Source organism: Pelmatolapia mariae, linkage group LG7, assembly GCF_036321145.2.
Source record: "Pelmatolapia mariae isolate MD_Pm_ZW linkage group LG7, Pm_UMD_F_2, whole genome shotgun sequence".
Lineage (NCBI taxonomy): Eukaryota > Metazoa > Chordata > Actinopteri > Cichliformes > Cichlidae > Pelmatolapia > Pelmatolapia mariae.
In genome coordinates, this window is record NC_086233.1 from 13,144,614 (window position 1) to 13,172,333 (window position 27,720).

General features: G+C 39.3%; 3 protein-coding genes across 5 annotated transcripts in view; 1 reads left to right on the forward strand and 2 right to left on the reverse strand.

The window, feature by feature from the left end:
- Nucleotides 1-9,986, reverse strand: part of zfyve16 (zinc finger, FYVE domain containing 16) — a 38,358-nt gene extending 28,372 nt beyond the window's left edge. For all 3 annotated transcript variants that reach the window (XR_010094304.1, XM_063477956.1, XM_063477955.1), the window contains exons 1-3: nucleotides 9,798-9,986; nucleotides 4,540-4,650; nucleotides 374-2,469 (exon numbers count right to left, since the gene is read on the reverse strand). Coding sequence is in view for 2 of the 3 variants with exons in the window: in XM_063477956.1 (XP_063334026.1) it covers nucleotides 374-2,469; nucleotides 4,540-4,609 (2,166 nt within the window). In the remaining variant the exon portion in view is untranslated. The remainder of the gene's footprint in view (nucleotides 1-373; nucleotides 2,470-4,539; nucleotides 4,651-9,797) is intronic.
- Nucleotides 9,987-11,856: 1,870 nt separating this feature from the next.
- Nucleotides 11,857-16,421, forward strand: ube2l3a (ubiquitin-conjugating enzyme E2L 3a). The gene is made up of 4 exons (XM_063477964.1): nucleotides 11,857-11,966; nucleotides 14,708-14,803; nucleotides 15,321-15,507; nucleotides 15,611-16,421. Exons 1-4 carry the CDS (start codon nucleotides 11,940-11,942, stop codon nucleotides 15,763-15,765), a joined length of 465 nt encoding a protein of 154 aa, XP_063334034.1. The 5' UTR covers nucleotides 11,857-11,939; the 3' UTR covers nucleotides 15,766-16,421.
- Nucleotides 16,422-17,206: 785 nt separating this feature from the next.
- On the reverse strand, nucleotides 17,207-26,582 carry ckmt2a (creatine kinase, mitochondrial 2a (sarcomeric)). Its single transcript, XM_063477965.1, has 10 exons — nucleotides 26,541-26,582; nucleotides 24,768-25,684; nucleotides 21,728-21,926; nucleotides 21,154-21,249; nucleotides 20,838-21,059; nucleotides 19,971-20,056; nucleotides 19,593-19,716; nucleotides 18,474-18,608; nucleotides 18,065-18,190; nucleotides 17,207-17,948 (listed from the first exon to the last, which is right to left on the reverse strand). Exons 2-10 carry the CDS (start codon nucleotides 24,908-24,910, stop codon nucleotides 17,832-17,834), a joined length of 1,248 nt encoding a protein of 415 aa, XP_063334035.1. The 5' UTR covers nucleotides 24,911-25,684; nucleotides 26,541-26,582; the 3' UTR covers nucleotides 17,207-17,831.
- Between the last annotated feature and the right edge of the window lie 1,138 nt (nucleotides 26,583-27,720).

Consider the following 27,720-nt stretch of genomic DNA (forward strand, 5'->3'; position numbering starts at 1 on the left):
CTGACTGTGGTTATTGGTATAATTAAAACAAAACTCTGGTATCATAACACAGGATAAAGTTGACCCTGAAATCAGATTAGGCCAAGGGCCTTAACGGGCAAAAAAGGAATGACTTGTGTTGGCCAAAAAAACCCCACAAAAACAAAAAAAAAAAAACACCCCACAAAATTTATGTGGCTCTAAATTAATGAATCTGACTCTTTCTCACTGAAAGCCACTGGATTTTTTTTAACAGCCAGCCAGAGAAAAAAGCCATTTGACAACATGTCACAACAACCATTAATTGCAGCCACACTGTATTTACAGCTGACAAGGATGCTGACACAATCTAATATTCAAGTGTAAAATACAATTTATTCAGTGACTAACATACCTTCCCACAGGCACGACAGTGATGCCGCCTTTTGGTAAAAGTGAACTTCTGATTGCACTTCATACAGTTGGGAGCTTCAGAGTCTGGCACCCAAGCAGGCTGTCTGTTCCCTAGCTCCTCCACTCCCTCCCTTTTGCAGCTCACTGCCTTGGCACTGTCTGTGGTAAACTCCCCAGGGTAAGGTGGGGGTTCTGACAGTTCATCATACACCACACTGTAATCCTGATCCTCCTGAGTTGCATATGAAGGGTTAGATTCCCTAAAGTTGATGGAATGCTCATCTGTAATACTGGGGTTTATTGGTGAACGTTTTCCATCCTCTGCAGTACTTGGCACTGTTGTAGAAGCACTTAACGTCTGAGCCAGCTCCTCCTCTTCCTCTTCTCCTGCTGCTGGAGATCTTGCAGTTTGGCAGTGCAGCTGTTTAGGTCTTGCACCTCCATAGGAGGGTTGTAGATCAGGGCTACTGCTGTGCTGGGACTGGAAAGTGTTGCTGGTCAGAGAGCTTACCCCAGAAGAATAGTCTTGCCAAGGTCTGCAAGAGTCCTCTGATACTGATAGAGCACCAGGGTTAATGCTCCCCTTTGCAGATACACATATTGCTTGATCACTTTCTGGAAAAGGTAGACCTTCTAAGTCCTGTTTTACAAGCCCTTCCTCTGGAGCCCTGTTTGATTCTGGGAGAGATTCAGGATAAGAAACACCCTGTTCTGCTTCAGCATGTGCTTGCAGGAAAGCATCCAACTCCTCATCTGTAACCAGCAGCTCAGCCTGGTCGCTCTCAGGCAGGTACTCGAAACCAAACTCTGGAGGATCTACTAGGCTGGTTTCTGAACAATTGATGGAGGTAAGATCTGTAGAAGCTTCAAGAAAAATCTGTTGTTGCCCCTCTGGAGACTGTCTGCCCTCTGCAACCTCCTGGACCACAAAAGCAGGTAAAGCAGGTGCCTCCGGATGGGAAGCGGGTGCCTCCGGATGGGAAGCGGGTGCCTCCGGATGGGAAGCGGGTGCCTCCGGATGGGAAGCGGGTGCCTCCGGATGGGAAGCGGCTTCCTCTGAATGGGACTCTTCCTCCTTGGCTTCCAGGTCTGACAGGGATTCTGCCTCTGTGCTCTCAGATACATCTGCATCAATGCATAGCTCAGCTTCCCCTGAATCATCTTCTGTGGTCTTTGGGTTCACAAGAGCGCCGCACATGGACACAGCTATGGGTAAACATGACAGGGCTACCGGCTTGCTGTGTGAGGCTTTGGATTCCTGACCTGGAAGACACTCTGCCTCACATTCATCCAAGACTTCATGAGACTCATTCTCTTTACTAACTTTGATTGTTCTAGTTTTTTTAACACCATCAACAGGATCCAGATCACTCTGCTCCACAGAGTTCTCAACTACTTGGTCAGAGATATCCCCCCCTTCACTGTCCCCCTCCTCTTTATTAGCTAAGTCAGTAGCTATTGAAGATAGTGAATGATCTGCGGGATCACAGCTCCTTTCCACTGCTGCAGGGAGAATGACATCAAGCAGACTGAGTGAGGCAGAGTATCCACCACTCTGCTGATGTAAATCTAGACTCAACAGTACCTCTCCATTCCCTACAAGGGTTTGCTCTTTTTCGGTGTCTCGACTATGGCATGCACCCTCTTGCTCTTGTCCTACTTCGGGGCTGTTAAAATCCACAAGCAGTGCTTCCTCTTCCTCCATTTGCTTTTCCACCATGTCCAGCTTACTGAAGGCATCATGGCTACTGGACCTGGCCAGAATGGCTGAGCTTGTGTCATTCACAAGGTCACAGACAGGTTTCAAAGCTCTGTCTGGACAGGGAGGGGTAGAGCTTTTGGCTGACCTGCGATCCACAGACAACAGAAGGTCCACACCAGTGAGAGGCTGACCTTTGACCTCTCTATCAGTGCTGCGGTTATGGTTATGACTGGCAGAACCATCAGGACAGCTGGGTGTCAATCCATAATGAAGAGAATTAAGGTCCGGGAGGCTTGGTGGATTTGGGGACAGCTCTGTAGGTGAACACTGAGGGCCAAGTGAGGAGAAGGGGTACACAGAGGGCTTCAGGGAAACAGGCCTGCCTTCGTGTTCCTCTGCAATCCAAAATAAGGAAAACAGTTAATTCAATTACACTTGAGCTGTACTTTTGATACACTGGCACCGTCAATTCTGTTTTGCTAGATTTTTTTGGTGGTTTTTTTCCCCATCTGGTAATGTGCTTCTGGGGTCAAAGTTGTGCTGCTATCCGAACCATGAGTGCTAAAATACAAATACATGGTTATATTTACTAACTGCAAAAAATGCTAAGTTCTAACAAAGTAATTTGGTTACTTAGGCATCCTGTGACCCTCCAGTAAACAGACTACTGCATGCCAGTAACATGACAAATGAAGACAGCCATTTGTCTTCATAAAGACAAATGTGTAAAACTTATTTAAATGTGCTAAGAGTACAAACACACTGCAGTTGTTGTTAGTTCTAGAAGAAACACCATTTTTGGCTAAACCTTGGATGTTTGACAAAGTATCATTGAATCACAGGTTTGAGTATAAAATCCGGTGTCTCCGGATGGGACACGGCTTCGCCTGAGTGAGACTCTTCCTTCCTGGCTTCCAGACCTGACAGAGATTCTGCTATATATATTCTGCTATATGCACTGCCTGGCCAAAAAAGAAGTCACTGGGCACTATTGTATAGAATGAAAATATCAACATGTTGCTGATAAGAGAAAATATTTGTCTGTAGGTACACTGATGAATGTGTATGTATGCATGTACATCTATGCGCGTGTCTGTGTGTAGATATAGATGTGTGTGTGTATAACGTATGCATGTTAACTTGGTGTGACAAAGGTTGTTAGTTTTGTAACACAGACCAAGAAGTTGCACAAAATGTGGTGTTTTTTTTAACATCATCTCTTTTAAATATCTTGTTTCCCAAGATGTAAAGATTGTCTGATTTACTCTTTTTCGCCGCTTCTGAGCAGTGCTTACAAAAACAAAAGTTAGTTGGTTGCTCTTAGCAGTGAAAATACTGACAACTGTCACTGAATTACTTTAATGCTGAAGAAATGTTTAAAAGCAGAAGATTCTAATGCAAGTCTCTGCACTGCTGTCCCATTAATCTGCTGTATAAAAAACAAAAACATCAGTTTCTTGTGTTATCAGTTGTTAAATAAATCAAAACTCAGTATGAAAGACTTGATCTTTGATACACATCTGTATTGTATTTGTTGACTTTTTATCACTGGCTTCACTTTAACACTGGGGGGAAAAAAAACTGCTAAAACCGCAGAAATCTAGGGCACATTGTGAAGCACTCCAAGTTCTGGTATGTACAGTTACATGTGTTGGCTGCAGATTGAGCAACTTTTTGTTCACAGATTTAAATGTCTGTATTTTAGCGAAAGTTCTAATTTCTCACTCCCTTTCCTGGTTCTCGTTATGAGTTGGGGTTTTTGCTGTTATTTTTTTAAATCATAAAAGCTATGCAGTACTGTACAACACATTGGGACGACAGCACTGCCATAGCTTCAAAAGTTCCTTAATCCTCTGGTTTAAAGGATTTTCTTTAGCATCAAAGTAATTCAGTGACAGTTGTCAGTATTTTTACTGCTACCCAGCAACTGTTGATAATTAATTTGGCAAACTTTATTTTCCAAATTGTAAAGAAGTACAGTTTTAAACAATGCTTCTGTTGCTGCTACAGTGTAACTCAGTTTAATGCCGTAACCGGAACTGAGCATCAAAATTACCAATCAGAATAGGACACACACTTCACCTCCAAACAGTCAAAAGTCAGTCCAATCCTGCCGAGAACTACCCACGAGAGTGTGAAACTGCAGCAGACTCAAAGCAGACACTCTTGTGTTCACGATGGCTTCTTTCTGTGCGTGGCTGCTAGGTTCTCCGCATGTAAGTTATTGAATTTAAACACAGGGAATTTAATTGCACCTGTGAAATGAAATTATTTGCTCAGATTATATTTTTTCTCGCACGTGACTTTTAATAGTATAATAATTCCATACACATTCTTTGTTACTTGTGTTATCAGTTGTTATATATTTACTGAGATAAACTATAAAATGAATAAATCCATTAACAATGAATCATGTCTATCCCTTATCAGATGTTACTGTCCATGTGATGTGTGACTGGTCTTACCACTATTGAGTTCAAAGTCATCTAGCAGCTTGTCCAGATCACATACAGCTGCCTTGAAGAAGCTGTCCATGCTGCTGTCCAAGGAAAGAGGCTTTTTATGCCCTACAGTTTCTGAAAACAAAAACAAAAACAAAAACAGGTCTGTTGGGTGAAGAAAGGATTACTTCAAATGTGGGATTGTTTTTCAAGTTCTTTGGTGTTTGGGTGGTGGAGTAAAAATCCACTTAACATGCCAACCACAGCTTAGTAAACATTTACTACACCAGTCAAGGACCTCGGTAAAGACAACAAAAGTGCAAATGCACATAACGCTGAGCTGCAAATGAATATCTTTAGCAGGGATCATCCCATTTAGTGGTAGATTGTCAGTACTCTGCACAAAGTGACATGACGATAGTGTGAAGTGGCTAAAATGAGCTGATAATGCTGTTGTTTGGAGGTGAAGAAGCAGAAATCTCTGACATTATAATCTTTATCACCTTAAGACACAGCAATTACTGTGTTCCATTAGTGTTAAATAAGCACAGTTTCATATAACACTAAAATTCCATAATTATGCTGCAGTGAAAATTTAGATATTCCTCTTTAGGAGAGCCCCTCTGGTAACAAATAAAAAAAAGAAAAGCAAGTATAAATAAGGAAAAAGAATCAAAGTGGCTAACAGAAAAAGAACAAGGCTATGGTAGAAGCTACATTAGTAGGAACCCAGAGATTAACACAAAACAGTCAATGGAAAACCATAACAATTAATCTCCAAAGGTTGATTCTGTTCATCTGGACGTAGCGTTTTGTGGGAGAAACGTTTTGTCACTCATCCAAGTGACTTCTTCAGTCTCAGCTGACTGCAGGTTTCCCCAATCTTATAAACAGTACATTTGCATAATGACTGAAACCAGCCCACTGAAGGAACAATGGGCTGGGAGATCAGTTCCTTAATCTTAATTATGCAAATTCTCATGACCATTGATCAACAACCACTTGACCATTGTTGTTAAAGAGTGACGAAACGTTTCTCCCACAAAACGCTATGTCCAGATGAACAGAATCAACTTTTGGAGATTTACTTACCTGGATGATTGAGCATGCATCAAGACATAACAATTATTATTCAGACATATGGTTTAAGTAGGCAATAAAGGGACTAAGAGTTAAGGAATAAAAAAGAAAGAAAAAAGGAACAGAAGTCACTACTGCAAGAAATAAGGACAAGGACACAGTTCTGTGTTACAGTAAACAAATAGCAATCATGTGATCTACTGATGCCATCACTTCCATTGTTATTGTTTGTTGACTTTATTTCAAAAGTAAGTGCAAACTGTTTAATAATTACACTCAGGTCCATTATTTACCATGTGGGCCAACCAGATTAATATTTGTGATAATAGGTGTGATAATTCAACACTTGAATGCAGTTACTGATCACTCGTGAAGTGTTGTTCAGTGTCTTGAATGCAAACTAGAGCAGGGCGATATGACCAAAAATATTTATCACGATATACATTTGAAATTTTGCGATAACGATAAAACTGACGATATAATTGACACTAGACAAAATACTTAACTCCACAACTTTATTAGTGCAAAAAAAAGAAACCCATCAATGTATTTTCACTTAAACAAGCAGCTGTTTTTTATGTGCATTAAAGTTAAATAAAAATTTAACAGTGCAAATGCAAATTCCTTGCTGACAGTTTAACCAAAAGGCATTTCCAGTGGAAATTGACCGGCATATCCTCAGCACAACCATGTATAATATCCACAAAACTTAAAAAGAGGTTATACACACACAATATTATGTTGAAGCACAGTATGTATCACTCCGCGAGGCTCCTGCCTACGATAGCTGTAATGCTCCGATCAAGCGGTGCGGGTTCGTAGCTTAGCAAAGTCGTACTAAAACATTTGACAGATTTTCGAGCGCCGTGTACCACATAAAATCGTTTCGAGGTCAGTAAACACAACCAGAATTCATACATAAGGCACACGGGGTTATAAGGTGCACTGTCGATTTTCAGAAAAATCAAAGGATTTTTCTGAAAATGTGACGTATTTGTGCCGTATTTTCCAAAAAACACGGTAATAACGACGGCCCGCTAGCATGCTCTACCAAAAATAGTGCTTTGTTGTGTATCTGACAGACGAAAGCTAAACCAGTTCCACACCACTGAAGTTGCAGCATTTTTACAAACCAATTCTGGTTCATCCGTTTCATTCAACGATCCGCTTTCGCCCTTCTCATTCTCCGTTGCCGCCATACTTGAAAACAAAAGGCACTGCGCATGCGCGTTTTATCCATATTCTATCGTGATATTTCATTTTCTTATCCTTGCCCAACATTATACCGGTATTACTGTGAACGGTATGATATGGCCCAGCCCTAATGCAAACTACTGAGGAGATGGGGCATTACTGTGTAGAGCTGAGTGTCAGCTGGAGGAGGTAAAGACAGCACTGGTGACATAGACATTAATCTTAATATCAATTAGTACATCATTGAATCTTGTACCAAATCATCTTGTATTATGAACAAAATAAGGTTGGGAGATATGTAAAAATTTTCCAACCGACAATCATCAGTCCAATACCCGACGTTAGGCAATATAGTCACACAGGCACAGACTTTTTGATGGGCAGAGCAATCATCCACGAACTTATTTGCGCATTTAGAAAGTTTTGTTTGGAGGGAATATTTTACTTTCTTTTCTTGTTTGTTTCAGTATTAATATAGCTACTTTTTAGATTATGAATTAATTAATGTATTTATTTATTTTCTTGAGATGAGCCAAATCGCCCAAAAGACTTAACATTTTATCGGAGATTTTTAACTTTTTGTTTAATTCTGTATTTGTTGTTTGGTGGAGTGTGTACACTGGAACAGCCTGTAACCATGGTTATAGTGGAAAAAAGAAGCCAGTTTCTCTTTGTTTCCCTCCCCAGCATTGTGGAGTTTTTAATTTAAATAAAATGTGGGGGTTCCTTTTCTGAACATAGGCTACTGCCTTTCTTTCTTTCTGTTATAAGTTGGAGTAAATGAATCGCTGCATTTGTGCGCACTCTGAGGAGGGTGCATTTGCTGGAAGCTGGAAGAGGGTGCTGTTAAAACAGTGCTATTATTTTTTCTGTTGACTCTTAGCTTCAACCAACATTATTAGCAAACTTATTCATGGTCAAATAAATAAATAAATGAATCGCTCTTATAAAAACGATCAGCGAAAAGCCTATCATCGATAACTGATATATTCATCCAATCGCCAAACCTTAGTACACAAGTCATTGTTTTCAGAGCAAGCCTCCATCTTACTTAGAATTTAGTCCAACATGAATTCAAAAAGCTGAGAGTGTATACAAACCCGTATCAACTATGAATTGTCACCCTCACACAAACCAGTTTCACAGCCATCACATGATATGAACCATGTGAGTTCTGATGTCACTCAACTATTACTCATTGTGATTTGTGGGTTTTTACACTACTTAATGACAACTATGTCTCGTTTGTGTAGCGCAATAGTCTATAGCTGAAGAGAAGTAGTAGAAGTAGTAGTAGTTCAGCTGTACTTTTACCAGACGGAAGCGATAAATGAAAGGAGAACTACGTGATATACAATCCTCGGGTAACTTAACAGGAACACCACAAGAAGGATACGTGTATGAATGATTCACAGTAGTGCTAAGGTACAGACTGGTAGTATAATGCAGTTCCCACAACTTCAATGTCTCAACTTAACTCATAAAGCTTATCACTACATAGTTCTTAAAGTAAAGGTCCATGAACAAAGAAAAAGAAATAAATAGGGATGCAGCTATTGATTGTTTCAATAATTGACTATGCCATTGATTAACCAAGTAATCGGACAAGAAATAATAACAAATACTTAAAAGAGAAAAAATACTGGTCTTTCAAAATGAACTACTCATTGGTTTCCCTTTTAGAAATAGCAAAGCTTTAATAGTTTAACTTCATACAACATCTGCCAAAGAGTTAAACGTGTTCACTGTATTTATATACCCTATATTATATGTTTGAAAATAGGTCTGTAAGTACTGTATCTTCTGTGAGGTAGATTAGGTGTGTGTTCTTGTGTATGTGTTTGTGCCTCTGTACGTTTAACTATGCTAGTAAATCAGTGAGTGTTTCTGTAAGCTTTTTAAATGAGTATGTGGTGGCTGCAATGAAGAAAATCAAATAAATCAACATTCTCAGAACTATGCTTAGCCCTGTGCTTTTATGCAACCTTTCCTGTCGCAGAAAACAGACATGACGATGGTACAAAAATAATTAATGTTTATAATAATTCAGTGTCCAAACCAACCAGCCCCAGGAATGGCCTGCTTTAAACACTGTCAGACTAAGCTAATAGTCTCCATATCTTATTTTATCTTCTGTAGTTTTGCTGAAGATGTTTCACTAAACAGTGGTGGATAGGAGCAGACACTAATTTCACTTTTCTTCACGTTGGAGCTTTCTGAACACGTGGTTTAATTAAGGAATTCCACCAGCTTTTTCTCAGTAAATGTTTTTATAGTAATTACAGTAACAAGCTGACGTTTGGAACGCTAGAAAAAAAGAAAAATTTTCTTTCACTCCACTAAGCTTCCCACAAAGTGGGAAGAACTTCTTTTTCCGGTCTTATTTAGAGAGCCTCTTTTTGCTGCTGTCATTCAGTAACTAGTTTCCAACAAGGTTTAATATTTAAGGGAAGGATGAAGTCTCAACAACCCGCTGAACTGAGGTTTAATAAGTATTTAATAAGTCATTTAAAATTCATGTCGTTCTGCTGCTCATTGCTTATGAGACTGGCAAAATGCAATGACAATATGAAACGAGAAGTACAAACACATTCACTATGGCTGTTTAGAGCTGAAGTTACAAATATCGGTTGTGGCGTAAACAATACATACTACATACATTTTTCTTGCTCTCATTTAAAACAGTTTTCACAAACCAAAAAGGCAGTATAAGAGCGAGTAAGGTAAACAAAACTAGCAAACCCATCATATATGAAACGTTAGCAGGTAACATTAGCACTTACATTTCACATTAACAAACCCACTTAGCAGTTAGCCAGAGTCCTATTTGTACAGCTAACTCTGGCTAACTGTTTAAAGGTGAGCCACCTTTGGACTGCCTGTTGTACGTCTACTGAAATTAGCACGATTACGCCAGGTGTTGCTAAAATTAGCCCGTTAGTTGTTACTGAACAGGCTAGCTGGCTAATGTGGCTACCAAACTATGGGGGGGTTAACGAATTTCTTACCAGTATGTTTTACTCCATGTGTCGAACCTCAACAATTATGCTTCTCTTCAGATGTAACGCAGAAGAAAACGTTGCTGGTATCTTAGGGTAATTCCACGGTAAAAGTTGTTCGGTCAGCTAGCTGCTGGATTAGTTTTACTGGAGAGGTGTAAATTCTCCACTTAGGCGGCCATCTTGAACAGGCAGACTGTCGGGAGGTCACAGGATATGCTTAGGCTGTGGAGAAAGCGAGGCTGGCATACAAGTTTACTCACCAGCGCAGAAGTGGTGGTGAGTAAACTTGTTCTTCCTGGGAGCTACATACAAACGAGAAATTTAAAAAAAAAAAAAAAAAACTTGACAAAAACTTTCTCAGGCAAGTTCTGAAACATTAGAGTTTCTTAAAGGTAATCACTGTAAATTTCTCTGTTATTTTTTTTAAATATAATTTTCTATTCTAAAAAAATAAAGAATAAAAAATTGGAAGTTGAACAAGGGCTGCCTTGTGCTTTTGTGTAATAGCAATTTATTGTTTTATTATTTTGCTATATAAGAACCACTCCATTTCCCATCACTTCTTCTTTTTTTAATACTGAGATTGTGATGCTGGAAAGGCTCATCTCAAAGTTTCAAAATGGGACTTCAGAAATGAGTAGATGGCAACACGATAGCCATCTTTCATGTCATGTGTGATAGCTCCAGATGTGTTTGTTCACAGTTATCAACGACAAGCAATGGTGGATCTTACTGTGAAACAATAAGAGTCATCTGCTGCATACCTATGTTATAACAAGTTGTTATTTGTATTTTTGTGTCCGTCCTGTGAACTCAAAGCAGCCTGGCCACTCTCTTTTGACCTGTAGCATCAACAAGGTATTTCTGCCCAGAGGAATCTTATGACCTTAAAAAGAAACAGCTGGACTTCTTTAATTTTGTTGAAGACATTTCACCTCTCATCCGAGGCCAAAAAGTGGAGAGTCACAGATATTTAAACCTTAGTTGGTAGTGTCCCTTAGGAGGGGGTAATTGACCCACTATTAATCATGTGACTCATCACATAAGGTGTGAAAAAACCACTAGTGGTTTCAGGTGAAATCAGTGTGATCCCTTAACCCACCCTATCATGTGAACGATTGAGGTCACCTGACGTAAGATGCGACTGAAAAGAAAACTGCTCCTCACTGTGAGTCACACTTAAAAGGTTGTAATTTAGAGAATTATGAGTAAATTAGAACATTTCTGACAGCCAGTAAGAGTAGGATGTTCTTAGACTCTGTGATTTTTTTTCTTGCATTTTCATTATTATGTCATTGTATCGTCAATTCAATTAAATTCAGTTTTATTTATACAGCACCAAATTACAACAACAGTTGCCTCAAGGCAATTTATATTGCCTACCCAACAATCATAAGACTCCCTATGAGCAAGAACTGTGGTGACAGTGGGAAGAAAAAACTCCCTTTTAACAGGAAGAAACCTCCAGCAGAACCAGGCTCAGGGAGGGGTGGCCATCTGCCACAACTGGTTCATGGTGAGGGGAGGAAAACAGGACAAAAGACGTGTTGTGGAAGAGAGGCAGAGATTAATAACAAGTAATGATTCAGTGCAGAGAGGTCTGTTAACACCTTGTCACTAACAGGTGACAAAAAAATTTAATTTAATAGAATCACTTTTCAAAAAAATCCATAAAGACTTTTTGATAAAAGGACATTCCCATTTCATCAGTGTGAAATGTGGGGAAATTATATTTTTTTTCTTTAATTGTCTTTTAATTTCAAAATAATTAATGTGTACTTGTTTTTTTTATAACGGTTTTGCATCGATTTTCCACATCTCTTTAAAATGAGCCATGGTTAAATGAATGTATTAGATAAATTAAACGGAACTAAATACTGGACTAGCTTACCACAATAGATGGATAAATATAATAGTTTTATTCTAAAAGGATGTCTTAAAGAAATGGGGATACCTAAAAGGAATCAGGAACACATATCCAAAGCAAAGCGGTAAGAATTTGGTTAAAATCTGTAACCCTCCGGGCCCAAAGAGGGCGGTAACGCAAGAGAATCCCGCCCGTCATCCGCTTTAAAACAAACTGAAAAGAAGTCGAGGTAGAGCGGAAAGAAAAAGGAAGAAGAAGGCGAAGACGGAATCGGTACCACAATGACTTCGGCTAGGAGACTAACTAGGGTAAGAAAAAGACCTGAGTTGTTGGATTTCTGCAACTTTGACATGGTTTAAACAATGGTTTCGACTTTATGAGTGTAGCTACAGATTCGTGGGCAAAGAGAAAATGTCCGGGTGTTTCTCGCTCAAGTGTCTGACAAAACGAAAGGATAATGACGGCTGACAGACGGTGACTCGGGGTTTAGTTGTTAATTTGAAATGCCAGCAGAGCGTGATTAAGCTTTAAGGTAAAACTGTCATCTACGGCTTTAAGTCGGAAAGCAAGCTGGTGTTTAATAGGCAAGCATGGTGGAAACTGTAGCAGCTCGTTTTAACCGCTGTCGCCGTCTGAAGGCAGCCGCGGAGGCGAAAACATGGAGACTTTGGGGTTGGGACGTGACGTCAGACCTCATCTGAGCCGTATACGTTTAATAAACTGTGTGTGTGTGTGTATATGTATATGTATATGTATATGTATGTGTATATGTATATGTATGTGTATATATATATATATATATATATATATATATATATATATATATATATATATATATATATATATATATATATATATATATATGACATTATTCTCTTGTTTAGGGGATTAAGAGTTAGTTATTAGCAAAACAGTATACGAAGTCATTTTGATTTATTTTGACTTGGTCATGTACTTGCATGTAAACAAACGCAATATAAAACAAACAGAAGGAGTAATGCCTTTATTATTTCAGCTTTTTTCAGCAACAAAATAGAGTGGTCAATAAATTATGAAGAATTAAGTGTAACAATTGGAAAGAATTGTTCCTGTAAGTTAAAAGAGTAAGTAGAAAAATGTGGCTATTGTAGACACTGATTTTTATTTTTAAAGAGAGAAAAAAATGAATTGTATGCTAATGTTGTAAACAGTGTAGTGGCTGGCCAAGCGTTCATACTTTCTTTTGTTCTGACTCGTTTTAGTTTTGATTTGCTGTATGTTAGTAATTTCCTCATACCAAAAAGAAAATGGTGAAGTGTGCTGTCACGACTTCCTGAAGTCCCCTGACAGTTTAGTTTTACAGTTCAGGTAAATTCCAAATTCCACTGGGAATTAGAAAAGATCTACTATTTGCTTTCAGTTAAAACTGTTGCAAGAGAATTATCTGAAATGACTGGGACTGTAGGGCATGTACAGCTTGAATTGATCTGTATAAAATATTTTGACTCACTTTCTGTCTGCCAATCACTTGCAGCTGTAGGACCTCAGCGGTTTGATAACATTTACTAGTTTCTTCCTCCTGTTTGTCTATCTCACCTATATGTTCTTCTGAAATTTATACTGGCAGACTTTTTGACCATATGAATGAAAAATATTTGATCTGAGTAACCAGATGGATTTGTTTTGTAACGCTTTTAAGCTTCTTTTTTTTTTTCTTCTTTTTTTTAAACTAATGCTAGTGCTAGTGTTCAGCTAACAGCTGGCTGTGGTGGTTGAAGGTGACTGTTATCACAAGGCTGCTCCTTGATATTCTCTGCAACTGCTTTGCTTTATACCTGGAATCAGTCAACCGCAAACAAGGTTAACAAGTCACAAACGAAACACTTTTTTTTTTTTTTTTTAAATAACTAAAAGTAACCATCATGGAACCATTAGTCCTCAGCCATTGTTGCCGCACATGCACATTTTAAAGATGCAATACCCATTTAAGTTTGAAGCTATTTCAGGTTTTTGTTTTTCTTCTTTAATTTGTTGAGGGTTATGTTAAAAAGCTTAGTCTATATGAATACTTGAGTGTTTTATACATCACAGGCCTTCATGGCAAAAAAACTGAGTTCTCCACCTCTGTCTGTTTGCCATACACACATGTCATTGCAAAGGTCACAGTCTGGCAACCCATTATTTTATTTATTTATTGTTAATTAGTATGAATCTATGACTGCTGCCCTGTAAGTATGCAAAACTGTATTAGTGGAGGTGAAGGTCTCACACAGGCCATCATTGTCCGATGTTAATAAAATTTAAAACACCATAATCGTTTTTGCAGTATTTATGTGAACAGCCTGGAAGGAAAAATGCATTGTGTGAATAGTAATCTGAACCGAGGAACAGCGGGTATGAGTCATTGTGGAGGAAGTGATGTAACTGTTTACTGTCTGACGGGACTCGGTCCATCAGGGCCATATTACACAGTTCCTCTGAATCACCTACACCCAGCAGTTTGTATTTCTTAGCTGGTTTCTTGACTTTTCCTCACGTTTTATCGACATCAATCAGCCACAAGTTTAAAACCACAACCTCATAATGTGGCGCTCACCCTAATGTCACCAAAAGAACTGACTTGTAAAGGTACCAACGCAATTCTAAAAGCCATCACCTTAAGTCAGTGTGTGTGTGTCCGTGTGTGCCCATCCCAACAATGCTTGTCTGGGTTGAGATCTTGGAAATTTGGGGACCAAGTCAGCACTGTGTTGTTTATGTGGTCATTTCTGACAGTCTGCATTTGTGCAGCATCATGCACAGCAATTTGTGTGCTGACACGTTTTTGTCCTAGCCAGCTGAAGACTGTTTTTCTGTGGGCTGAAACGACATGGTCCAGTACTGCCCTTTCTGAACCTGCCGAGTCACCATTTCTCCTTCCTTGGATCACTTTTAGTAGGTTCTGGCTTCCAGTTTGGAGATGTTGTGGCTGATTACTCTGTTATACATTCACGCATTTGTCTGTTTGTTCTTCCTGTTCTGTCACTGCATAATTTTGCACCAAATTTCAATCAATTATGTTTCGTTTCAGGAGATTCAAGACATTCGCGATTCTGGAATAAAGAATTTCCGAATCATTCAAGTGGATGAATCTAATATTTTGAACTGGCAAGGGCTTATTGTTCCTGTAAGTATTGACCCTATGTAACTATACATTTTTCCCACTTTTGTTTCTCTAATGCCTCAAATTTCAGATCACACATTGTGAAGTTTGAGAAGAACATTTTGGTGGAAATTTGGGTTGACTTGTATGAAAAATATTGTTTTATATAGTCTATATATATATCTGTTGTGAACAGTACATTATCAGCTTACTTGTTTTTTGTTCACTTATTTTATTTTTTTAAGGTTTCTGTTTTGGTAAGTGTCAGACAAAAGTTTTGGTTCTGTTTAATGCTGTAGAGAGGGGCATCTTTAATATGTTCAGAAGTATAAAAAAGAAGAACATTATTAGAGAAGAACACTGAAATCATTTTAGCAACATTTTTAATTTTCACTATTAAAAGTATCAAAGGCGCACATAAAAATGACCCCCACCAAGTCATCTTAAAGTCAAAGAGCATTATTAATTAAATTATGTAATTATTGCTGACTAAATATTATTTCAATTTTCCTGAAATTAACACATTCTTATTTTCTTCAAGGACTGTCCTCCATATGACAAAGGAGCATTTCGGATTGAGATCATCTTCCCTGCAGAGTATCCTTTCAAGCCACCTAAGATAACCTTCAAGACAAAAATCTACCACCCCAACATTGATGAAAAGGGCCAGGTCTGCCTGCCCATCATCAGTGTGGAGAACTGGAAGCCAGCCACGAAAACCTGCCAAGGTGAAAATGGACATCCACATCTTATTATTGCTGTCTTATATCTGTTCCAAAAAGTACCAAATATGCTCACAAATGTTCTTTTCTCATTCCCTCTGTCTGCCAGTGATTCAGTGTCTGGTTGCGATGGTGAACATGCCTCAGCCAGAGCATCCACTGAGGGCTGACCTGGCAGAGGAGTACACTAAAGACCGTGCGAAATTCATGAAGAACGCAGAGGAGTTCACAAAGAAACACAGTGAAAAGCGACCTGTGGACTGACGACCCGCCTCTTAGACTTCCTTTTTGTTTCCTGTTCAAAGAACCCAGCCTGACTCTCTGTTCTTATCCCCTTATTTCACAGAGATGGCCTGTTCTCCAAACCTGCATTGTTTAGCACTCTCCAACCACTCTTTAATAGAGGCTTGTGTTGCTGTTTCACTTTGCCAAAAAGAAAAGCAGGACTTTTTGGTGCACAGGCAGGCTCTGGCCTCAAAGTGTCACCTTTTGGTTGTTTTTGACTTCTTTCTACTGATTTTTTTTTTTTTTTTTTTTTTTTTCCTTTTTAGAAAAAATAAAATTTTCTGAGGTGGCATCGTCGAAAGTGAAATCTCTGAAAAGTGCTGTTCTGCTTACTTTAATGCTGAATGTGTTCTTAGATTAATCATTAGCTTATGCAGACCTGTTTACAGATTTTTAAGCATTGTTTCAAATCTTGACGGCATTTAATGCTGTGGGTTATATTTGTCATCTACTCCTTTCAATCGTTTTCCCCCTAGGATACACCGTGATCTGTAAAATCACCCGTGGCAGAATTTAAATTTGTTGCTCATGCAAAATTCACGCGGGAGCAAAGAAACTTCTGAAAATGCAACAACATTCAAGTCATTGAATCATTTTTTGTATCTTTAGAAATATTATTAAACTTCTTCCACCTCTGTTGGCCCCTTTGTAAAGTGCATGTTGTCAGTGAACATTACATTAAAGATCCATTATTACTGATGTAAAAACAAGATACAAAATTACTGATGCTTACAAATGTGAGAAGCCAGTAGGAAATACAGAGGCATATGCAGGATCTGTCCTATTCCTGTAGTGGGATTTTTAGGCATAATCCTTACCAGATTTACAGCTGGCTCAAGCTTTGGAGAGGTAAAGAAAGGCGATTGAAATTACTTTGATAATGTCATGGTTGTTGATGCTATAGATGGGCTCATCTAAGGATTTCAAAAACTGCACATCTACTGGGATTTTCCTGCACAACCATCTCTAGGGTTTAGATAATGGTTAGGAAAGGAGAGCGTATTCAGTTAACTTATAGATTTTTAGAGGTCAGAGGAAAGGGACCAGGCTACTTTGAGCCACTAGAAAGGTGGCAGTAGCTCAAATAACTACTTGTTACAGCAACACCAACTTTGAATGTTAAGCGTTGAAGCTGATAGGCTACAGAATTAGAAGACCATACCAGATGGCACTCCTGTCAGCTAAGAAGAGGACACTGAGGCTACAGTGTGCACAAGCTCACCAAAATTGGCCAGCAGAGGACAGGAAAAATCTTTATTTCTGCTGTGATGTTCAGATGGTAGGGTCAGAATCGGCATAAACATAAAAGCATGGATCCATACTGTGTCAGTGTTTCAGGATGATCGTGGTGGTGAAATGGTGTGCAGGGTATTTTCTTGGTACATTTTGGACCCGTAAGTACCAACTGAGCACTATTAGCCTACCTGAGTATTATTGCTGACCATGTCCATTCCTTTATAACCATCACGTGCAACTGGAAAATCTGCAGCAACTGGTTGATGCTATCATGACAGTATGAACCAAAATCTCAGGAATGTTTCTAGCACCTTTTTGAATCTCTGCCACTAATAATTAAGACCGTCCTGAAGACAAAAGGGTTTCCAACCCATCACCAGCACGGTTTACCTAATAAAGTGGCTGATGATGATAGGAAAATAAAACTGCCATCTAATAACTACAAAACTGATATTATCTTCATGCAAATAACAGACCGTGCTTACTTCAGTGAAAGAATGCTAAACCACTTTCTACACATTATTGTTCAGCCAAAGTGAAAAACAGAACAACAGCAAAAAACAAAATGAAAGCAATAAAATGTTGTATAGTGTTTATTCATTGAACTTGGGGTTACAATTTTCTTGAGGTAGAGTTTTCCTCTAAAGAACACGTCTAAGATGATTTATCTTAAAGAAATGCACTCTGTCTTGGAAACTTAAAGAGAATGCTTTCTCCTCGCTGATGGGAGTCGCTCTCAGGTGCTCTAGCAGTCTCAGTTTGAGAGGGAGGACTGATCAGGTCACTGAGGAAACTGAGGAGTTCAGTTTTCATTTCCTAAACTGAACAATGGGAGATGGGATTTTGATATCCTGGCCTTTTTCCAGCCGTTTCTCACACTCAATCAGGTAGTTGACGCCGTCGACCACCAACTGGACCAACTCCACCTAGAAGCACACAGCAACAGAATAGCTCAGACAGGGCATTATATAGAACTGATGCATGTGAGCTTATTAGCATGAAAAAGGAAATTGTGCAAAGGGCAACAAAAGAATATCCTCACCTCAGATTTGCCCAGACGGTCAAGGTTGGAAATGTCAAAGGTATCACCAGTAGCGGCCGTGTCGACTCCCCCTGTGCCGCGTTTCTGCAGCCGCAGGTTGTCAAGGATTTTGCTGAAACGTGGGTCCTGTAAGTTGGAATCATTTATAACGTGTTGAAACTGTAGTTAAAAGATTTCTTTTTCAAGAACAGAAATAATAACATGAATAGAAGTTGGGTTATTTTTGGATTTTTAAAAAATTCTACATGAGATCATGAGGAAGAATTTGGATTATAGAAACCTTTAAAAATTAGCTTCTGTCAGCTGGTGCTGACAGAAGCCCCATGAGACAACTGTTGTCGTAAATTGAAAATATTTAAATAAAAGTGAACGGAACTTAAAGTTATAGTGTTACCTTGTTATATATTACCTTGCTTAGTTTTGGCAGGCGTACATGGACACCCGCCCTGAGGCCGGTGCCCAGGTTGGACGGACACGTGAGGACGTATCCCAGACGTTCATTCCACATGAATTCCCACCCTCTCTCCTGGATCAGGTGCTCCACCTGTAAACAGTATGTTCATGGTTGCCCAATCACATTTTATCTATACATAATAGTTGAGCAAGATAATCATTTTTTGCAGCGGTTTAGTTGAGAGCTGAGAAGTTTGAAATTTGAGGAGTTTTCATGTTAACAAAATAAGTACATAATGAAATAAATGCAGTTTTCTTTTATTATGAGTCAAGATAGATAATATATATAATATTTGTTCCCTTTTTCAAACGTAAACTAGTCATCAAACAGAAATTATTTATTAATAAACAGAATTTTAAAACACTCAAAGTGCTGGATCAAAGACTCAGAATTATGACACTTGTTTTCAGATGCCCCAAATGACCAAAATTGGATAGTGCTGACGTCTGAAGTAACACAGCTAAATTAATGAAATGCAGTTCCTCTAGTGGCCACTGGAGCCTGGCTCATAATCAAGCCAATGCACATAATTTTGGTGAGTGAAATTCTAGTATTTTATAAGTCTGCTACTTAACAGGTATATGTCTTTGAATAGTTAATGGATCCAACCTGCTAATCGAGCTAGGTAGTACTAGCTAATAAGTTCTACCCTCTTGTCCAAATATGGTTTCTGTTGGTCCCCAAAAACATCATGACAATGACTAAAATGCTGAAACGTTATCAAAACCTGTCGGGAACGGCATGGTGGCTTTGCCCATCTTTTATATACAGTTTGGGAGTGTGATGCATTTATTTTTTTAAACCAGTGGCCAAACAGAGTTACAACAGCTGAGTTTGCACCTCACAGTGGATTTTATGTGTCACAAAGAATAATCATTTTTGATGACTGAAAAGAAGATGTGTCAAATGTGAAATTTGACACAACTCGTGTATAAACACGAATGTTTATAAATCGAGTAATAATTGAGATATTTCAGCCTGATACAACTCAGCAACATTAGCATCCATAAAAAAGACTGGCTAATTATCAAAATGATATCCCTTTACTCTGTTTGACATCACACTCCACTGTACCTGTTTGAGTCCGTTGCAAAATCTCTCAAACACTCTCTTCATGTTGCCGCCCTTCTCCATGGAGATAACTCTGGTGTGGTCCTCCTCATTCACCCAGATCAGGAAGGTCTTATCGTTGTTGTGCCTGAGGAAAAGAAAACAAGAAAACTACTCGTCTTTCATTACTGCTGGTGATGACTCATGACACGAGGCACTTTGATATTCACACTTGTCGTCTGTGCAAAAACATGCGTTTATAAAAAGCTATGCACACCAAATGGAAAACACAGCATCAAACTTCCTGCTGTTTTAGTGGCTCAGTTTCCAGGAACAGGCACAATAATAACTCATACATGGTCACACAGCAGCGGACATGCACAAGAACTGAATAGACCATACCAGATCCCCCTGGCATCTGGCCAGTCTCTGGCCATAAAGGCACATGTCAACAGTGGAGAGACAGGCTTGTCAAATAAGAAGTGATCCTACAGGTGGGAATGGTTAAGGGAGGATCAAGAAGGAAAGAGATGTAGATTTTTAGATTTTAAAGGGAAGAAAGACTTCTTTACAATTTGGTGATGAAAAGATTTCAAAGAGTCATATAAAAGGGCATTGGTCTTTTTTAATAGGTATTGTTGAGGCTGGAATGAGATTTGTTTTTAAAAAATGGATTTAAAAAAAATATATTCTCAAAAAATATATATATATATAGATGAACAGCCTTTACAGAAGCTACACGGGGTTGCTGCACCATCTTGTGGTTCAAAGTGGTATTATGCAAGAGTACAGCTTATCCCATTTCAGTGTCAGTCGATATCCCTGCAGATGACCTCAACATAAAGCCACAGCTGCTGTTTCTTCACCTTCTGTTGAAAGCCTTATTTCAGTTTGGAAAGTTTTAAACTCTATTTAAGCAACATATTTTGTTAAGATTTATTTTTGTCCTTATCTGGCAGTTCAGCAGTGAAGAGTAGACAGGAAAGAGGGCGAGAAAGAGAAGGAGAAGACATACAGCAAGGGGCTGCAGGTTAGACTGAAATCAAGCCACTGCATTTCAGCTGTAAGGCATATGGTGCCTGTTTAACCAGTAAGCTAAACTGATACCCAACAAAGTGCTGGGTGCCAAAGAAATATCCACCCAATAAATCTCTATATTTACCATTTTTAAATGTACCATTCACACAAAATAATAATTAAAAATAACATTAAATCATAAGTTTAAATGTAAAGGAAAGCGTATACATTTCTCTGAAATGATTAACTGACATCAATAAGTTGCTGCTGCTCCTTTTCCGTCATGTCTCCTAGGCTGTAGTAGCGTCCAGCCAGGTCTCCTTTAAGGCCAGCTAGGGCTGTCACTACTACCCGCTCCACCTCACGGCGCTCAGCCCTCGAACAGGCTGGGGGGAGGCTAAGCCCACGGATACTACGGCCAGTACGCACCCGGGATGACAGAACATAATTCTCATCAAACATGCCGTGGGTTATCTGGAAAGGACAAAGGCAAAAAAAAGTGTTTCATATGTGTAGAAATCGAATATGGATGCACTGAAATTATAGTGGCAAGAAGCTATGGTCTAACCTTGGAGGCATCCAGGTCAGTAGGATGTTTCATGACTCTGGGGTCATAGCCATTATGTCTGTCTTTGATGACAGGGTCAAAGAGCTCAGCAAACACCTAAAAGCACCAGCAAACAAAGTCTGCAGTGTAGGTTTGTTTCAGGAAGTCAGAAGTTTACTTTGACAGTTGATGTCTTATGATATAGACGGTGTGGAATTGCACCTTTATAATAAGGATAATCATCAGCTCTATGACAAAGAGTCAACAGTTACTGGCTTAATGGGAAAAAAAGACTGTTCCAACCATACATTCATTCAGGTACTACACTCTGTATAATGACACATCATTTCTGACAGTATGCATGATACTTTGGCTATGAACATATGAATCAGTTCATAAAAAGTCTTCCACTATCTTCTGTTGTAATTCTTATGAAATGTGCAAGTGATATGAGGCATGTTTTTTTTAACCTTACTGCCTCAGTTTTTGAGTTCTCACGTATTACCAGATTTACAATTAATCAATATACTGATTATTATTAAGATAAGCACGGGTTATTCAGTGGATAATTTAAACAAAACCCACTTTGTTTTACCTCATAGCTCTCCTCGTCACCAGCCACGCAACCCACTGTCTTGATGAAAGGGTGTCCAGGGTTGTCAACTCCCGTTTGGATGCACTGGTCAAGGGTCCAGTTGTTGGGGGTGACTTTGTCCCTCAATTTGGCATAAATGGCTGGAGTAAGAGCAGAGGCCATGCAGTTGTTGTGTTTCCTCAGGTCAGGGTAATCAGAGCTTCAAGAGAAGAAGGATTGAAGAAATGTAAAAGTTTTGAGAGTTACTACACCCAGTTACTACACCCCTGGAATAATATTCCTTCTTACTCCAGCTAATGTTGACAACATAATTTTCCCTTCAGTGTATTCAGTGCTGATCTAGCATATAACCGTGGTACAGAATACCAGTTGGTTAACCTGGACAAATCTCATTTGTAAGCAAATAGAGAATTTGATGTGTACATTGTTGGTTTGGGGTTGGGGGAAAGATTTTCAGGTAATTTTTGTTCTTTTATTTTGCTAACTTAGGGGTTTTTATTTATTTATTTGTATAGCACCAAATCACAAAAGCAGTCACCTCAAGACACTGTATATTATAAGGTAAAGACCATACAATAATGGAGAAAAACCCTAACAATAAAATGACCCTATCTAAGCAAGCACTTGGCAACAGTAGAAAGGAGAAACTCCCTTTTAACAGGAAGAAACCCCCAGCAGAACCAGGTTCAGGGAGGGGCAGCCATTTGACAGAACAAAAGACATGCAATGAAAGAGAGCCAGAGGTTGATAATAGCTACTGGTGGCTCCCATTTGTCCTCAACTAGCTGCTAAACTTGTCTGCCATTTAGGGGGTAAGAGTACCTATAACTCTGGAACCAAAGAGTTCATCAATATCAGGAATCTAATATTGGACAAAGAGTATATGGAGTCAGTGGCTAAATTCTGAATCTTTATATTGTGTAAAACTATTAGGAACTTAAGGTGCTTTTAGATTCTGATCCAGCATGCAGTGGCACTAAGTAGGCTTCTAATCATTCCAAATTTATCCTGGAGCCTATATGAGCACACTATCAGAAAAATCTATCTTCAGCCACCAGAGAAGCAAGTGTACTGTATGTATGCATAGGATGAGTGGGTAAAGGCAGTAAAAGGGGAGAGCATAAAATACAGTGTGAAAGAGTAAGTGAGAGTGAGCCAAAGGTAACCCAGATGAAATGTGAGAGCGTCACTGATCTTGCAAGACATCGCCAGCATATCTGACATGACATTGTGTACTCTTTGAAACTCTCAGATGTTTAGTTGGACTGTGTTGACACAATCCACACATGTTTATTAATGCTGCAGGCTCAGTGCATAAGATGAGATCAGAAAGCCCTTATTTATCCCAGAAGTTGGGAAATTGCTGTGAAACAATAACTTGTTATATAGAAAATACAAAACAGTATGCAGGGTACTTTTACTTTGAACACATGAATCAGTTCATAAACAGTCTAGTGATGTCACCTTCCGCTTATTTCTGTTATGGAAACATTTTGTAGTGAGTCACTCTTATGAAATGTGCAAGTGATGTGAGGCACGTAGTTGGTCTGTCTGTTTTTAAGGGAGATAATTGCACTCTAATACCTACTCACTGACTGGTCAAGGTCATCTACTGCAGAAAGAACTTTTTGCTCAATCCTCACATCTCTTATTGTCATCTGTTCCTATGATGTAACCTCATCATCACCTCACTTTTCACTGTCTTTCTTCTTGCTTAAGCATAGAGTGTATATGAAAGATGTACAAAGCCACTGTGACATCATTCTATTCAATTCAGTTTTATTTGTGTAGTACCAACTCATGCTTGAAGGCACTTTATATTGCAGGGTAAACACCCTACAATATTTTAGTGTAAAGGCACGACAATATTAGAAAGTAAACCCCATGAGTAAACACTAGGTGACAGTGTAAAGGAAAAACTTCATTTTAACAGGAAGAAGCCTCCAGCAGGCTCAGGGGGAAGTTGGGGGAAAGGGAAATAGAAGTGAGCAGGGAGAGACAGGACAAAAGGCGCGCTATGAAAGAGAGAGCCATTAACTATTAATGGTTAAATATAATAGTGGTGTATAGCATCCAGAGAGTGAAAAGATGACGCAGCAGAACTAAGGATTGGTTCAGGGTCACTAAACCAGCAGTAATTATAAGCTTTATCAAAAAGAAAAGTTTTAAACTTAATTTTCAATTTAGTGGTATTGCGCAAATGGATGAAGATATCCCTGCATATGTTGTCAATGGAAGAACATATCCTGGTCAAAAATGACTCCAAGATTCCTCACACTGTTACTGGGGGCTAAGGTAATGCCACCTAGCATAAGATTCTGGTGAGAGGCCATGTTTTAATATTTTTAGGGTAGAGTAAAATAACCTTAGTTTTGTCTAAATTTAGAATGTCATCCAGGAACTTCATGTCTTCCAGACATGCCCATAGATTAACTAGTTGAATTGTATCATTTGCCACTTGGTATTTTGAAACCACACATCAGGGGTGTCCAACTCCAGGCCTCAAGGGCCGGAGAACTGTCCTGGAGGTTTTAGATGTGTCCTTGGTCCAACATAGCTGATTTATAGGGCTATATAAATGGCCTCAACATGTCTTAAGGTTCACCAGAGGCCTGATAATGAACTAATCATTTGATTCAGGTGTGCTGACCCAGGGTGATATCTAAAACTGGCAGGACACCGGCCCTTGAGGCCTGAAGTTGGACACCCCTGCCATACATAGCCAGTGAGGCTATGTATGGCAGATGTGACTGAGCAATGTGTAAATATACTGTAACAACCTGTCAATAACAAGGTAATGTAGGCTGAATCTTAGAGCACACCTGGTTTTATCCTCCTTTTTTAAATTGCAGTCATATTTTACAAAGTAAAGCTTTAGTTGCACTGAGATCATAAATTCTTCAAAAAATAAAAAACTACTAAGGTCATAGAACAAGGAAGCCAAATGGTAATTTTCTAACAGATTTCTAGCCAACCAAGTTCTTTTTACAACTGGTCACCCCTTGGTGGCATTAGTGGTGCTAATGTTGACCTGTCTTACCTGGGAGGGTAAAGCTTCTTCTTTGCCTCAGCAGCCAGAGAACTGTTTTCACTCAACAAGAATCCAGCAGTTCCTGCTCCCAAGCCGGCCAACAGCACAGCTGTATTGCGCTTGGAGATCAGGCGTGTGAAAGAGCTTGCCATTTTTCTGCTAGCTGGGTTTTCAGTAGCAAAAGGACTACATATAAAAACACAAAAGCAAGGTTTTGTTGATGACTTGTGAATGGTACTAACATATACATATACGTATAGGCAAAGTGGAAATGGACACCTGATGTGTATCTAGTATCCTCATGTTGTGGTGTTCCTGGATCATCATAATAAATGTTGGTGGAAATTCAGCATTGCAAGTGACCAATCACATTGTCATGATGTTATAGTTTTGGGGTGTAGAATAAAACTGCTGATGTACACTGAGAAAAAAATCCAAAAAAGGATCAGGTCAGGGTTAGGGCTGAGGATTGGGATGTGATTGTAGTGAGAGTTCTAAAGATTAAGGTAGGATACCCAGAACAATCTAGGCCTAACTTGCCCTTATCTAATGACTTTTCACCCATGAAAAGTTTTATTCAATATTATATCAAGCTTAGACCATGGGAGGCTCTGGCAGACACTCTTAGTGTTATTATCACAGTCTGAATGGCAGGTTTCATATGACCACTAATGCTTTGCTATTGAACAGTTAGAAGTCAGCCATAAGCTAACAAAAAATGCGACATTTATTCAAGAAGAAATGGCTTTAATAATCATTCTTGTTAATTTTGTCGAAATGTCCCACAAAAGCAATTCATTTAGTTTCATGGACCTGGCCTGGAAGGTCAAATTTTAGCTTATCCTCTGTGGATTGTGTCCATGAGAGTGTCTTTATATAGAGGGGAGCTGTGAGGACGTTGTTAGTCCTATTAATCCGAGTCAGACCTGAAATTAAAAGTCACTCAGTTAGTCACATGATTTTTATGAGCTCCGTTTGTCCCACTCTAAGGCTTTTCCTTTCACTGTGTAGGTTAATACTCTGTGGGTCAATGGGCGTAGTATTTATAGATTGGTGGAAGGCGGTTGCACTGCCAGGATTCAGTGCCAAGATCCAAGCCATGTCTGGCTCAGACGGTGACATTCTGAACTGGTCATAAGACCAGAACCTCATAAGGCAGTGGGACAGACAGATGGAAACAAGGCAGATTGAAGGTGAAGTGTACAGGAGAGCTGATGTATCAGGATGAAAAACAGGTGGAAAGAGAGTGCAAGAGTTCTTTCTAGAGATCAGCCTGTGAGAAACCACCTCTACTAACCAACACTGAAAATTATGAGATCTTACAGTTGGGATTACATGCAATTACACTACAGGCTGGGACCTAAGATCACTGTCCCCTCCCCTGGTTGCTGTGACCTTTTAACTGGAAACTTTTCATGTAAAAAAAAGCACCTACTCTCTGTTTGATTTTCTACATTTCTTTAAGACTTCTTGTTGTTGTTTGCCTACATATCACCTTGAAATCATCATCAAATCCTGCTTCACCTTCCACCTGCTTTCCTTGTCCATAGCTTTTAAACTTCACATTAATTTTGAATGTCAAAAGCATGCAAATTTTTGTATACAGCCTGGATCTTTAATACCAGCTCTACAACCAGCTCAATAATTTTCCTAGCATGCAAATTTTTTGTATACAGCCTGGATTTTTAATACCAGCTCTACAACCAGCTCAATAATTTTCCTAAGTATTGGAAGCAAATGAAGGCTTTCTGTAGGAGAAATAAGAGAAAGGAGATACAGTACCTGTAGAAAAGCTGCTGCCTTCTTGCTCAGGGTCTCTTGTTAAACAGCTTTTCACTCTCCTCTTACACAAGGCTCCACCCCGTCATGTGGGATTAAAAGGTTGGAGCCAATCAAAAGTTCAGAAAGAAATAATTATAAGCCAATGGACGTATAGTATGCTTCTGCTGAGCCATGATTAACCATGACCACCAAGGCTCCAATATCACTGTCCAGTTTGACCTTGATATTTGAAAATGATCTCTTGTTCCACTTCTGTGACCATGAGAGCTATGTACAGCAGCAGCCATGCCCTGAGTTAGAGGATTCAATATTTGCACATTACAAAAATCCCATGGATAAAATTTAGTGACAAAATCCTATGTGGATAGGTAGTTAAACTAGACTCACTCTAGCCAATACCAAGAGAAACTAGATCTCCCAGTATAAACCCTAGAGTTTTGTACACAAGTACTGTCCTCCCAATGCACTGTCAGCTAATAAGCTGCATGGGTATGGGTAAACTTCAGTGCAGCTTGTTTTATTTGATTAAGATCCAGCAGATCCCAGAAGACTCTGTCCAGAAGACTTCAGTCTTTGGAACAGCAAAGATACTTTGCAGGACCCTCAAGGTCCCAGGAATCTGGTAGAGGAACCGAGCTTTAAGTAGGGGTAAAGACCCCCGCAAGGGCGAGAGGGGAATTAATTGAGAGAGAGAGAGAGAGAGAGAGAGAGCGAGAGAGAGAGAGTAATTAGAGTAATATTATGGCCGATGGCTCAACTCATACCCTGCTTATGCTTATGTAGGGCACACAATTTTGGCTGCTTTCCTTACAGTTGCTGCACATCTGCAACCCAATTTTCAACCCACCTTTTATTTGGTTTTCTGTTTTTGTGCCATGTTTTTTACTGACACTTTCCCACGCTGTCACTCTCAGTACTGACATCATTAATCTAGTCCAATCATCTTCTCGCAATCGTTAAACCAACCCCTGTTTCGCATGGTTTAAATATGGGCTCTCAGTCATTCTCCCTTTCAGGCTCTCCTTGATACAACTTACGTGCTCCCCATCTAAACCTCACAGACCCTCAGTCTTCATCTTCACCAGCAACCACCAGCATCTAGACTTTGGGGGGGCCCTGTCCTAAATCCTATCACTGCTGAGATTCCGGTCTGCCATGATGAGTCTAATTTTGAAATCCA